This window comes from Prionailurus bengalensis, chromosome X (genome assembly GCF_016509475.1).
Source record: "Prionailurus bengalensis isolate Pbe53 chromosome X, Fcat_Pben_1.1_paternal_pri, whole genome shotgun sequence".
Taxonomy (NCBI): domain Eukaryota; kingdom Metazoa; phylum Chordata; class Mammalia; order Carnivora; family Felidae; genus Prionailurus; species Prionailurus bengalensis.
Genome location: NC_057361.1, coordinates 127,778,831 through 127,791,021, shown reverse-complemented (window position 1 = coordinate 127,791,021; position 12,191 = coordinate 127,778,831). Strand labels below are relative to the sequence as shown.

Here is a 12,191-nt window from a genome sequence, read left to right as displayed (position 1 = left end):
CTGCGTGGGGGCGGTGGTGACAGGACCAAGGGTCCTGACCCTGGCAGCAGCAATATCCCCGCCCTCCTACCCTCGTGCCCCCGGGTCGTGCCAGCCCCTGCCCCCTCTTCCTGTTTATACCCCCAACCACCTATTTATTTAATTTATCTGCACCTCACCGTGTCCGTCTGTCACCACGTGCCCCTTCTCTGGGATGTGGACAACCTCACGCCCCTTCTGTCCTTGGGTCGTCCTGGCTCCCTGGTGGCACGGTCAGCCTCGGCCTCGCCTCTGGCACCTGCCCCTGGCCGTGGCGGGCCCCGCCGGGTCCGAGCAGGGGCCCCCGACACCAGCAGCACTTGATGGCGAGGAGGGGGGCGCCCAGGGTGATGCGGCGAAGCCATCCCCAGACTGTGGCTGCGCCCAGGGGTCTCCCCGCGGCTGGGTCCCGGCATCCCCTCCGGACTTCTCGGGGGTCGGACCGTACCTTTCTCGGGCGCCCTGTCCCCAGCACCTGGGGAGCTATGAGCGGGTTCGTGCCAGGGCCCCACGTGGGCCTGGGGGCTCTGGAAGTCTCCTTCTCCAGGCCCGAGCGCCCAGCTTCCTCGGCGTGGTGCCCGCTGAGCCCGGACCCCTCACCCCCGCTGCCCTGTCCTGCGCCCGCCCCGAGTGGCCGAGGCGGCAGTGCCTTACCCCTCTGTTCCCTCTTCCCCCTCCGAGGAATCTGGCCCCGGCGCGTGGTCCCGGAAACCCAGCTGTCCCCTCTGTTTTGGCATGAGCTTCTTTGTCGTTGTTCCTGGAACCTTGTTTCTGAATTAAACGTCGGGAAAACGGTGGCAGTGTGTGGCAGGTGGGTGGTCGGCGAGCAGGGAAGCAGGTGGGGAGGCTGTTGGACTCTGGAGGAGCTGGGCTCCCTTTATGGGAGGAAGGGTGACCCGTTGCAGGGGTCCCGCGCATCTGACGAGGTCCAGGGCCACGTCCGATCCGTGCCAGCAAACCCCGGTGGCTCTCCCGTCAAGATCCAGTCGGAACCCGTTCCCTTCTCCCCACCTCCACTGGCCGCAGCCTGGGGGTCTCTCGCCTGCGTGCCAGTCTCCCCACTTCTGTCCTGCCTGCCCTCGTCCCCTTCCCAGCGCAGCAGGCACTGGGAACCTGATAAGACGTAAGCTGCATCCCGTCCCGCTCCGTTCAAGACTCCCTAGGGTCATCGACAGCACCCAAGCTCCTTCGTGTCCCACGACGCTTTACTGCCGCAGGTGCACCTCCATGCTGACGGGCGCACCTGCTTCTTACCCCCCGCCCCGACACCTGTGAAAGTAATGCAGGTGGGGAGAGCGTGGGACGCAACCTTAAGGAGAGCGGCCAGGAATGCTATTTGAGTGGGCCAGATGGAACCCCGGGGGACGAGAGGTCCAGGCAGGGAAGAGGCAGTGCAAGGGTCCTGAGGCAGGCGTGGGCCTGGTGTGTTTCAGAGAAGGGAGGAGGCCAGTGTGGCTGGATCCGAGTGAGCAAGGTGGAGAGGGGAGGGAAGGAGGCCGTGGAAGATGCGGGCCGGATCACATCTGATGCGGCGGGCCGCGGGGCAGGGCTCTGGCTCGTCTCTGGGAGGGGAGCCCGGGGACGCGTTGGAATCGATTTGTTTTGTGACCTGGCTGACGTGTTAAGGCCGCCCGGCACCTTCAGCAGTCCGTCTGTGGGGCCAGGGCGGTGGCCTAACTCTGGGCTTTGCTGGGAGAGGGAGGGAGGCTCACACTAAGTTCCGGTCTCTTGACGATCTGGCCCCACAATTCCGGGCCAGTCTTGGGAGCCCTATCCGGAAAGGGTGGGTCCCAGTGCCCCTTCTCTTTGTCCCTTTCCTCCAGCTGCCCCTTGCAGTCCCTCCCCTCCCTCTCTGGACTCTTACCCACAGAAGACTCTACCACCATACGGCTTGAAGGCCTACCAGCTAGGAGCCAATGCCTTTGTAAACTTAAAGAGCCCAGTTTCTCTGTTAAAAGAAGGGAGAGCCACGTTCTCAGGTGAAGTGACAAGAAAACCTACGGTTCCGCAAGTCAATAAAGGACAAGACTTTTCTATTGCAAGTGAAGAAAGACAAAAAGAAAAGCACTAAAAAGGATTCACGACGGGGGTGCCTGGGTGGCTCAGTCGGTTGAGGGTCTGACTTCGGCTCAGGTCACGATCTCACAGTTCGTGGGTTTGAGCCCTGCGTCGAGCTCTGTGCCGACAGCTCAGAGCCTGCGGTCTGCCTCAGATTCTGTGTCTCCCTCTCTGTCTCTCTGCCGCTTCCCCGCTCACGCTGTCTCTGTCTTGCTCTCAAACACTAAATAAAACCATTCGAACAAAAGAGAAAGAGAAGGAAAGAAAGAAAGAAAGAAAGAAAGAAAGAAAGAAAGAAAGAAAAGAAAAAAAAGGATTCATGTTGGCTTAACCAAAGGGAGAGTTTCTGGGTGTGTGTAACTGAACGATCGTGGCGGGGGCAGGGGGCGGGTAGTTCTGTCTTCAGGCATGGCTGGATCCAGGATTTGGTTCTCTGCCATGTGCCTTCCTGCTCTTGCTTCCCATCTGTCCAGTGTCGGCCTGTTCCCTCCCCCCGCCCCCGTAGCCCCGGCAAGGCCGGAAAGGAAGGAACCAAAACCGTGTTTGCTTACAGAGATCATGACCATGCATGTAGAAACTCCGAGGGAACCCTCGTGAGGCTAGCACTCCTGTTTAGCGAGGTTCCAAGACACAAGCTACCCAGAGGGAGCTAACCACCCCCCACCTCGCCCCCAAACCCGTAGCCACTTGTGGCACCACTCCCTTGCTCACCGGAAACAAGGCCAGTAAGCCCCAAAATTCCTATTCTAGTGTTTCCGTGCTTATTTCCCTGGTACAAAAGGAGTCTTCTACTTCGGTAGGAAGCCACCCTACTGGTTGGTGATGCGGGGAGACCAGACTTCTGGCGGCGGGGCGCCTTTTCTGGAGAGCACTTGTGTGCCGAGAAGCTATAGAACGCGGGAATTCTACCTCTTGGAAACGATCTGAAGGAAGTAACTGTTCGCGCAAAGACTTCTGTTCAAGAATCCCATTGACTCACACGACCCATAATAGGGGCAAAGCTGAGAACGACCCGACTGCTCACCATTATGTAATAATACATTTGTGTGTCTCCTGGATAACAGTTTTTGAAGAGTTTTTAGGGAGTGGGAAAGCTAGTACGTTCAACGGGGAAAAACAAAAACAAAACAAAACAAAACAAAAAGGATCCGGAGAAAAGTTAACGCTAAACTGGAAAATGCATACGTTATACGTTGTTATCCATTTAACGGGTAAATACAACTAGGAACGTATTCCAAAACGTCAGCGGTATTTAGCGCTGAATATAGGACCTGATTTTCCTCTCCCTGAGTCGTCTTCGATAAGCTTGGACTGCTGGACTACGATTCCCAGAACCTCCCTTCCAACACCAGAACAAAGGTAAGAAAATGTGGAGGCGCAGGAACTGAGAAGAAACTCGGACACAAAAGAGTAGCTCAGTTTCATGTTGTGCAGTAACAAACACGTAAGCGCCCGTCCCTCCGGGCGCAGGGAAGGAACTGAAGTGGGCCAAGAGCCACCGAGGCCCGGACCTGCAGAACGTTAGACCCCCGATAATAAAGTGGCGAGGACGCCAAGTGTCAACGCCCCGTGCCTTGCCCAGTGAGGGCTACCAGGTTAGGCCTCGGCCCCCTTTCCCGGGCCTAGGCGTGGCGGAGGCCGGGACCCCAAGGCGCGAATGTTTCGTATCACCAGGGGAAGCCGGTCCAGGAAGGAGTTGACGGACACTCGGAAGCAGATGGGGTCTTCAGTAGTCCATCTCCTAGAAGTGAGGGAAGAGGGAAATCCGGTTAAAGGGGAGACCTGCTGTGGAGGTGCAGGGCACCAGCCCCTTCCCCCACACAAACCCCCCCCCCCCCCCCCCCCCCCCGCCTTCCACCTAACGCGTGCGTCGGGGCCTCCACGACGGCACTGGAAGGCAGAGATGCGACCACGGCACCCGCCGCCACCGCCCACCCGTCCCGCGCCTACTCTTGTTGGAGGACTCACACGGCCAGGGCGCTGCCCCTCACGCAAAGCTCCTTCTGAGCCAACCCTCGGTGGCGTTGGACGTGTGTCGTCAGGGCCCTGCGGGCCATCTCTGCCTCCAGGGGCGACCGGAAAGACACAGTGAGCCTGCTGGGAGGCACCCGGTTAAGGCACAACGGGCTCCTGGAGTTCCCATGGCCTGAAGCCTCCTGACCACTCAGAGGCCCGCTTCTACCCCCGGGACACTCGCGCTCCCTCCCGCCACCTCTGCCCACCCTGAGCCGCTTCCCCCACCCTGGGGGCCCGCGGGCACCGGCCGTCCCTGTCCCGCCAGGCTGCCCACCCCCGCCCCCGTCCGTCCCGTCCCCGGGCTGCCGCCCTGCTCCCCAGCCACCCCGCCACGGCCCCTGCCCAGACAGGCTCCACGGAAAGGATACAACTCCAGCAGTCCTGAGGAGGTCCCCGCCGCCACCGGCGCTGCGTCTCCACCGGGGGCCAGGGCCCTCGGGGCCCGTTCGGCCAGGGGAGGGGCGCAGGCCCCCTCGACCACTGCTCCCTTGCTGCCAGGGCCACCCTCGCCATCGTGGCGGCTGCAGTTGCCCTGGCAACCGGGACCTCGGGGGCTAAGCTGGGGGTCGTGGCCGTCCGTGCCTCCGTCGGAGGCCTGTGGGCCTGCCCCCGCGTCCTCCGCGCCACCCTCGGGAGCCCTCGTGACCGCCGCGCCGTCCGCGCCGTCATCGTCAGGGGCCTGCGTGACCGCCACTTCCTCCGCGCCGTCGTCCGGGGCCGGAGAGGCCGCTTCGTCGTCCGGGGCCCTCATGGCCGCCGCACCGGCCTCCTCAGAGCCCACCGCTACGCTGCGCCCACTGTCGGCGGACCGCTGAGGCCCCTGGCAGGCCTCGCGAAGCCCGGCCCCTCGGCGCGCAAGGCTGTCGGGGATGGCCAGGGCGCCTGCGCAGACAGACGCCGCGGAGCTGGTTCCCACCGAGCCGGCCTCGCTGTGTTGGCCCAGAGCCTGGATCCGGTCGACGCTGACCCCGAGGAGATGGAGGCTGGTTCCGGAAGCTGCGCCCCTCGACGCGTGACGTCACTGTCGGGCTCCTTCGTCCCCGAGAGCATTCTGGTGAGGCCACTGGCACGTGACTGTTTCCGGCCTGGCCCGCCCCTCCCCCCAAGCGTGTGTCTGCGCAGGCGCCAGCCGGGCGCACTTGTGAGCAGCCCCCTGACCGCCGCCCGCCCGGGTCCCGGGCATCGAGGCGTGGGCCGCGCTCAGGCGCTTCTGGGCAGCACCGTGCCTGTCCCTGTCTGTGGGCTCCCCGTACGACTCGGGTCTGCGTGTGCCGGGACCCGTCCCCGGGGGCCGGGGGGGCCGACGCGGGATGCCGAGCAGGGGCCACTCCCAGGCCCTGCCTGTCCTCAGGGAGCACGCCCCGCGCGGCCCCTAGGGGAGCTGGAAGGGACGGGCCTGGCTCCCTCACCATTTCTCGGTCCCGGGCGCCGTCAGTCCCCTAGTGCCTGCCAGCCTGGGGGAGGGTACACCGCCGAGGGCGCGACCGGCCTCTGGCCGGGGGCTCCCGGGCTCCCGCCTCCCACACCGCAATGGCTGTGGGCTTGGGCCGGGGGCCTGGGGGCCCAGGGGGGCCCAGCTGGACCCGAGGGCAGCGGCATGGGGGAGCACCGCCCCGGCGACAGCTCCCCGGTCGCTTTGCCCTCAGCTGCGGCAGCCCTGACGGGCTGACCCCCCCCAGGAACAAAGTCTTGCGGCTCTCGGGGGGGGGGGGAGTGCTGGACGTGCCAGGGGCCCTCAACTGGGAGGTGACCCTGTGTCTGCCGGCCTGCTGGGTGCTGGCCTACTTCTGTGTCTGCAAGGGGGTCAAGTCAACAGGAAAGGTACAGCTGGAGGCGGGCGGGTCGGGGTGGGTGATGATGGCAGGGGTGGGGGCAGCATGGCCGGTGGGGGGCAGGGGCACCCCGCCATGCGAGGTGACCTGGCCAGGGCCTGAGGCGGGGGCAGGTCCTTGAACCCAGCCCGGTGGATTTCCCACGCGTGCCTGGGTAGTCCTCCGCAACCTCCAAACTCCAGCCCAGCCGCCTTCCGTCCTGAGGGGACAGGCCCAGGCGACCGCCAGCTGAACTTGCCCGTGTCGGGCATCCCCGCCCCAGTTTCCCTCTCTTCCTCACTCACTACTTCCTCAGTCTCTGCTTTGCGGCCAGCCTGGGGGGACCCGGCCCGTGGCCCTCCCTTGCCTACCTGTCCTGCTCTGCTGAGGGTGGGACGGAGGCAGAGGTCTTCGCAGTCACCTTGCTGTCGCCTCTGTCTCTGGCCGGCCCAGTCCACTCCGTCCTGCCCAGGACCCTGCCTCTGTGCAGAGAACCACAGGAGGCATGGGACCTGCCTCCAGGCCATGTCCTGCTCCCCACCCGGGGAAGGTCCTGCCTCCGCCCTCCCTCTCTACAGCTGACCTGTCCTTGCGGGGGCGGCCGATGGCCAGCTGAGCACCCCGCTTCCTTCGGGAGGAGCCCAGGCTCTGAGGAGTAGAAGGGGGGGCTGCAGGCTGGCCTCCCGCTTGACCTCGGAGCGGACCGTACCACAGTGGGGGGAGTGTGGCCCGCCTGTCCCCCTGCTGAGGCTGGGGGCCCCTAAGTGGGGAGGCGGGGCCGCAGGGCCCCTTCTGAGCAGGTCCCCCCCTCCGTCCCGCCCCAGATCGTGTACTTCACAGCTACCTTCCCCTGCGTGGTCCTCGTCGTGCTGTTGGTGCGGGGAGTGCTGCTGCCCGGCGCCCTGCATGGCATCATCTGCTCTCTCAAGCCTGACTTGTGGAAGCACTCACTGGGTCGTGAGTGCCGGCACCACGTGGGGCGTAGAGATCACGCACGCAAGGATGTCAAAGAATTGAAAACACTAAAGGTCAGGTAAAGTCATTGTGAACCTTTTGGGGGAGAAATACACAAAAAAGAAGTGGGGACCACCCTCAATCCCACCACACAGAGATACGAGGTGTTTACACTTCAGGCTACCGTGGCAGGATTTCCGTGCACATATACAGTAGCTGCCTAGGTTGGGATTTTAGTGATTTCCCTTTTGCACTGTGGTTTTTTCCTATGCGACCGCATCCCTGTTCTCCGTGGCCACTAACTACTTTAGCTCCAGTCGCCATCCCTTCCCTCCTTGCCTCCTACTGGCAGGCTTGCCCCCCGACGGGAGCCCCTTCGTGACCTTCCCAGACCGCCGATCTGATCCGCACCTGTGCTCAGTCGCCCCCTCCAAAGGCCGCTTTGGTGTGTCCACCTGTGCCGGGGAAGGGGACGGGGTGCGGGGCCGTGTCCGTCTGGGCTGTGGCCCATCTCCCTCCACGAACCGCTGCGAGGTCGTGGAGCCCCACGTGCTGGGGACACTGAGCCCAAGGAAGAGGCAGGGCCCTCTGGACAACAGGCCGTGGAGTCTGGCGGCCTCCCACGAGGTCTGGGGAGGGGCTAGGGGTGTGGGGAGGGGGTGGAGCTGAGGTAGGACTGGTTTGCGTGGGTGCAGTGGGGTCACACGTCACAGCGCGTGGCGACGATTGGTGAGGGAGCAGCCGCTGGAGAGGCAGCAGCTGCTGGAGAGGCGGCCGAGGGCGGGGTTTATAGTCGTGCACGTGTTGAGAGATCCTTGTTTCCCGGCTGCAGGTTCCTCCTGCCCGTGCCCGGAGATGAGAGCTGCCTGCCCCGTAGACAGTGACAAAGAACAGGGCAGACAGAGACAGTCCGAGGCTCAGGCTGAGGCGCTCTTTGGTGACACTGCTCATTGAAATGCTTCCACCAGCCACAGGCCGCTCTAGACACTGGCCACCTTCTTGCTGTGACACCTGCCTCCAGGACAAGGCAGCTGTGCCTTTACTTTCCTCACTTGTCCTGAGGACCTATTTGGAGACGCTCAGGTACAGATTCGTAACTATAGAGTCACGGCGTTCTCCACAGCTCAGTCTCTCTCTGCTGACAGTGCTAATTCTCCCTCAGGCAAGGCTCTGTTCCTCCTCTCTCCGTTTTAGAGACTCACCTCCTGCGCCGGGGCGTCGCCCATTCCCCTCCTCAGCCACTCGGGTGCCTTGTCCGTGGCCCCACTGTTGTGCTAAATAAGAGAGTCTTGGAGGGGAAGGCAAAGGGTAATGTACCTCACGTCCCCTCCCCACCTCAGGGAGACCTCTTCCCCTTTTTGTTTTCCTCAAGGACCCTTGTCAGGACTTCAGGGAAGCAAGCAGCAGCGTAATAAACTGGAAAAACACTTTGGGGAAGGATGATACAAGTGAGAGCCAACCACAAGGAGCTCTGAGAATTGTGGGTTCGGAACCTCAGGGAATGAGGCCTCTGATGACACGGGAGTATAGAATGGGCAGTGGGGCCGACCTAGCCAGCTGTGCCAGCGCTCTTCTGCACAGATCTGAATCAAGGCCGATAAGCCACAAAGTCCTACTCTGCAGGTATTATACATGACTACGTACATGCTAGTATAAAACTAAAAGTTCTAACATGTTGACAGTAGTTAATGTCCTGAATAACAGGACATCATTTTTGTCTCCCATCGCCTAACTTGTCTTCTTCAATTGCCTTCTAGTACTTGAGTATCTGAATGTCAGAATCTCTCCCCCTACCTGAGAACAAAGGCGAGAATAGGAGAAGGCGTAGATGCTAAAAAGAAACCCAGACATAGAATAGTAGCAGTTACCATTTGATCACCAAAAAAAAAAAAAAAAAAAAAAATGTGGATCTGAAGCACCCAAGGGCCAGTATAGGCAAAAGATGCGGCCTCAGTAAGAAAACGGCAGCTGCTGCAGGAATCACTGTCATGTGGGGGGGACACAGAGTTGGGTCCAGCCACCTTTTCACTGCTGCGGCTTTGTGAAAAAGGGGGGCATGATGATCTGCATGGTCCGTATCACTAGGGAAAGCTGGCCAAGACAGGAGGTGATGGACATTTGGAGCTGGCCAGGGTCATCGGCAGTCAAGCGGCTACAAGGTAGGAAAAAATAAGTCAAGTTAGAGGGCCGGTGGGGCACCTTCCCCGCTCCGCCCCTTCACACAGCAACGATCCTAGAGCACCACACTCCTTCCTTCGACTCACTCCTTTCCTGTTTCCCTTGTCTGCGTTACAGCTCCTCCGGAATTGACCTTGTCCCTGGTCACCTGCCACCACCCTCTCCCTGGACCGTTCTAGAACTAACACAGTCAGGATGCTGCCGTTCACATGGAGCTCCTCCCGAACCGGCTCCTGGAGCTCCTCGTTTGGAGTCAGGAACCTGTGGGCAATCTCCGCATCCATGGCCGAGGGGAAAGGTATAGTGAGGGTGCTGGTGGAGACTGGGTTAAGGCACCATCCACAGTACTAATTTTGCCTGTGCCTCAGGCCTCCTCTTCAGTGAGGCCTGCCTTCCCCACCCCAGGCTGACCCTCAGGCTGTCCACAACCTCCCACCCTATACAGCCAGGCCACCCCGGATAGCATTGTCCCTACCGCTTCAGTCCCATCAGGCGGTCCACCCCACTCCCCATCCTCTGTCAGCACGGGCCAAACCCTAGCTGATACCCTCCAGGTGCCCGGAGCTCCCTCCTGCTCCCCTTTCAACCCCACTTCCCCAAGTCTCCCCCCACACCCCACCCCGCCGCGCGCCAAACCACCTCCAGCCCATCCCCCTGCCGTCCAGCCCGCTGGGACTCCTTGAATAGGATACAACTGAAGCAGTCGGTTACCAGGACCTCTGGCGCCAGGCGCGGCATCTCCACCAGGACCTGGTGTGTAGGGTGCCCGCTCCATTTGGAGAGCGCCACCAGAGGCGGCACCTACCTCTCCCACAATGCTGGTTCTTTCCGGATCGCTCAGGCCTCCGGGGTTGCTGGGATGGCCAGGGTCACAGGCACCACCCGAACCACCAGGGACTCTGGGGCCACTGACACCACGAGGTCCACCTGGCACACACTGGCCACCACCTGCTGCGCCCACCACCACGCCCACGGCACCCGTGCCTTCGTCTGCTGCCCTCACGGGGCCTCCACCAGCCACCTGAGACCCAACTTTGAATCCGCCCACCCTCTCAAGGCATCACTGAAGGACAAAGCGCTCTCTCACAATGCTTCACCCCTTTACTCCACAATGCAATTCCGGATGCCCAGAGCAACTGTCCACACGGACCACTGGTAATGCCTCCTGACCTGTGATTGGTTCCCACCAAGCAGTCCCTTCTGTAGCCAATCAGTTCTCACCTATGAAGCTCCACCCCTTAGAGTGCCACGACACCCTCGGGCGTCTGCCCAAACGGGCACCCGCGTGGATGCGTCTGCCTGAACCAGCCGTGCCACGAGCCTTCGACGGCCCGCCAGCTGCGATATCCAGGAAGCCTCTGCCTGACGCTACTCCCCACACGGTGGTGCGGCTCATGGTCCCCACTGTCCATGCCCAAACAGACTGCCATGGCCCAACTCCTAAAGCCTCTGAGCACGTGACTGAGCTGTGTAGAACTCCGTGACTCTATAGTTACGAATCTGTACCTGAGCGTCTCCAAATAGGTCCTCAGGACAAGTGAGGAAAGTAAAGGCACAGCTGCCTTGTCCTGGAGGCAGGTGTCACAGCAAGAAGGTGGCCAGTGTCTAGAGCGGCCTGTGGCTGGTGGAAGCATTTCAATGAGCAGTGTCACCAAAGAGCGCCTCAGCCTGAGCCTCGGACTGTCTCTGTCTGCCCTGTTCTTTGTCACTGTCTACGGGGCAGGCAGCTCTCATCTCCGGGCACGGGCAGGAGGAACCTGCAGCCGGAAAACCAGGATCTTTCAACACATGCGTGTCTATAAACGAAGCACCGCATCGTTAGAATGAAAGATAAAAACCATATGATCATCTCCCTAGGTGCAGAAAACGCGTTTGACAAAATAGAACATATTTCCATGATAAAAACCCTCCACGAATGGGGGCAGAGAAGTTGTATAGCTCAATACCACAAAGCCCACATACGACAAAACCCACAGCTGACATCATACGCAACAGTGAGAGGTTGAAAGCTTTCCCTCTAGAATCAAGAACAAGGCAAGGCTGGTCAGAGACGTACCGGGTTAAATTTCAATCCTTGACGTTGAAACGTGTTGAGAATTGGTCCGTGGCTCAGAAAATGCTTTATCTTGGCGAACACATACTTGTACTTGAAAAGAATGTGTAGTGGACACACATGTGAAATTCAGATCTCCTGTTTAGTGTTCTAAAGACATCGGTCAAGGTAGGTGATACCACTGATCGTATGTTCTATGTCGGGGGACAACAGACTTTTCACATAAAAGAGGCCCCGGGCTGGATTTGGCCAGGAGGCGGTAGTTTGCCAATCCCTGCTCTATTTCTTTTAACAGAGTGTGTTGTCTCTCTCTCTCGCTTGCTGAGAGAGGATGTTAAAATCTCCAACCGTGATTTTGGACTTGTCCCTTTCACCTGTTAATCTCAAAAATTCTTGCATCGTGCGCACGCCTGTGTGTGTGCGTGCGTGCGTGTGTGTGTGTGTGTGAGTGTGCGTGTGTGTTAAGTTTGTTTATTTTGAGAGAGGGGGAGAGAGAGAGAGCCAGTGGGGGAGGGGCAGAGACAGAGGGGGACAGAGGATCCAAAGCAGGCTCGGTGCCGACGGGCAGAGAGCCCGACGCTGGGCTGGAACTCACCAACGGTGACATCATGACCTGAGCCGAAGTCAGACGCTTACCGACTGAGTCACCCAGGCGCCCCGTGTATTTTGAAGGTGTGTCATTAGGCACAGACATATTTATGATCATTTTCTCTTCCAGATGGATTCATTGCTGCTGTTACTAGTATGAAACGCATCCCCTCATCTTTGGTAACACAGTTTTCCTCGAAGTCTGATTTCTCTAATATCGATATAACCACATCAGGCTTCTTTGCTCACTATTTATTCGTAAGTCCTTTTCCATCCTCTTACTTCTAACCTATTGGTGTCTTTGCGTCTTGAATGTGGCTCACGTAGACAGCGTGTAGTTTGGTCACTTAAAGAAAGCACCCTTCTAACGATGTCTGCTTTTAAATTGGACTGTTTGGCAAATTCACATTTAATACGATTACCGATATGGTCGGATTTAAGTCTGCCACTTTGCTATTCAGTTTTTGTTTGTCCCTTCTCTTTTTTTGTTTTTGCTCAGCTCATTTGAGGCAAAA

At 59.8% G+C, this 12,191-nt stretch overlaps 2 protein-coding genes across 2 annotated transcripts; both read right to left on the bottom strand.

The window, feature by feature from the left end:
- Positions 1-3,484: 3,484 nt before the first annotated feature.
- On the bottom strand, positions 3,485-5,148 carry LOC122477359 (EKC/KEOPS complex subunit LAGE3-like). Its single transcript, XM_043570289.1, has 3 exons — positions 4,461-5,148; positions 4,045-4,173; positions 3,485-3,817 (listed from the first exon to the last, which is right to left on the bottom strand). The coding sequence occupies exons 1-3, from the start codon at positions 4,841-4,843 to the stop codon at positions 3,673-3,675; spliced, it is 657 nt and encodes a 218-aa protein (XP_043426224.1). The 5' UTR covers positions 4,844-5,148; the 3' UTR covers positions 3,485-3,672.
- Positions 5,149-8,502: 3,354 nt separating this feature from the next.
- Positions 8,503-10,477, bottom strand: LOC122476994 (EKC/KEOPS complex subunit LAGE3-like). Its single transcript, XM_043569924.1, has 3 exons — positions 9,728-10,477; positions 9,222-9,347; positions 8,503-9,009 (listed from the first exon to the last, which is right to left on the bottom strand). Exons 1-3 carry the CDS (start codon positions 9,808-9,810, stop codon positions 8,883-8,885), a joined length of 336 nt encoding a protein of 111 aa, XP_043425859.1. The 5' UTR covers positions 9,811-10,477; the 3' UTR covers positions 8,503-8,882.
- Positions 10,478-12,191: the final 1,714 nt, after the last annotated feature.

Bases quoted from the DNA above. Each gene is read 5' to 3' on its own strand.
- LOC122477359 (XM_043570289.1), bottom strand. From the start codon at position 4,843: ATGAGGGCCCCGGACGACGAAGCGGCCTCTCCGGCCCCGGACGACGGC. The intron at 4,174-4,460 runs GTATCCTTTCCG...GGTGCCTCCCAG, and splicing joins TCCTCAGGACTGCTGGAGTT to CAGGCTCACTGTGTCTTTCC. The intron at 3,818-4,044 runs GTGAGTCCTCCA...CCTCACTTCTAG, and splicing joins AGGGGCAGCGCCCTGGCCGT to GAGATGGACTACTGAAGACC.
- LOC122476994 (XM_043569924.1), bottom strand. From the start codon at position 9,810: ATGGAGCGGGCACCCTACACACCAGGTCCTGGTGGAGATGCCGCGCCT. The intron at 9,348-9,727 runs GTATCCTATTCA...AGTCTCCACCAG, and splicing joins GGTAACCGACTGCTTCAGTT to CACCCTCACTATACCTTTCC. The intron at 9,010-9,221 runs GTTAGTTCTAGA...CCTACCTTGTAG, and splicing joins AACGGCAGCATCCTGACTGT to CCGCTTGACTGCCGATGACC.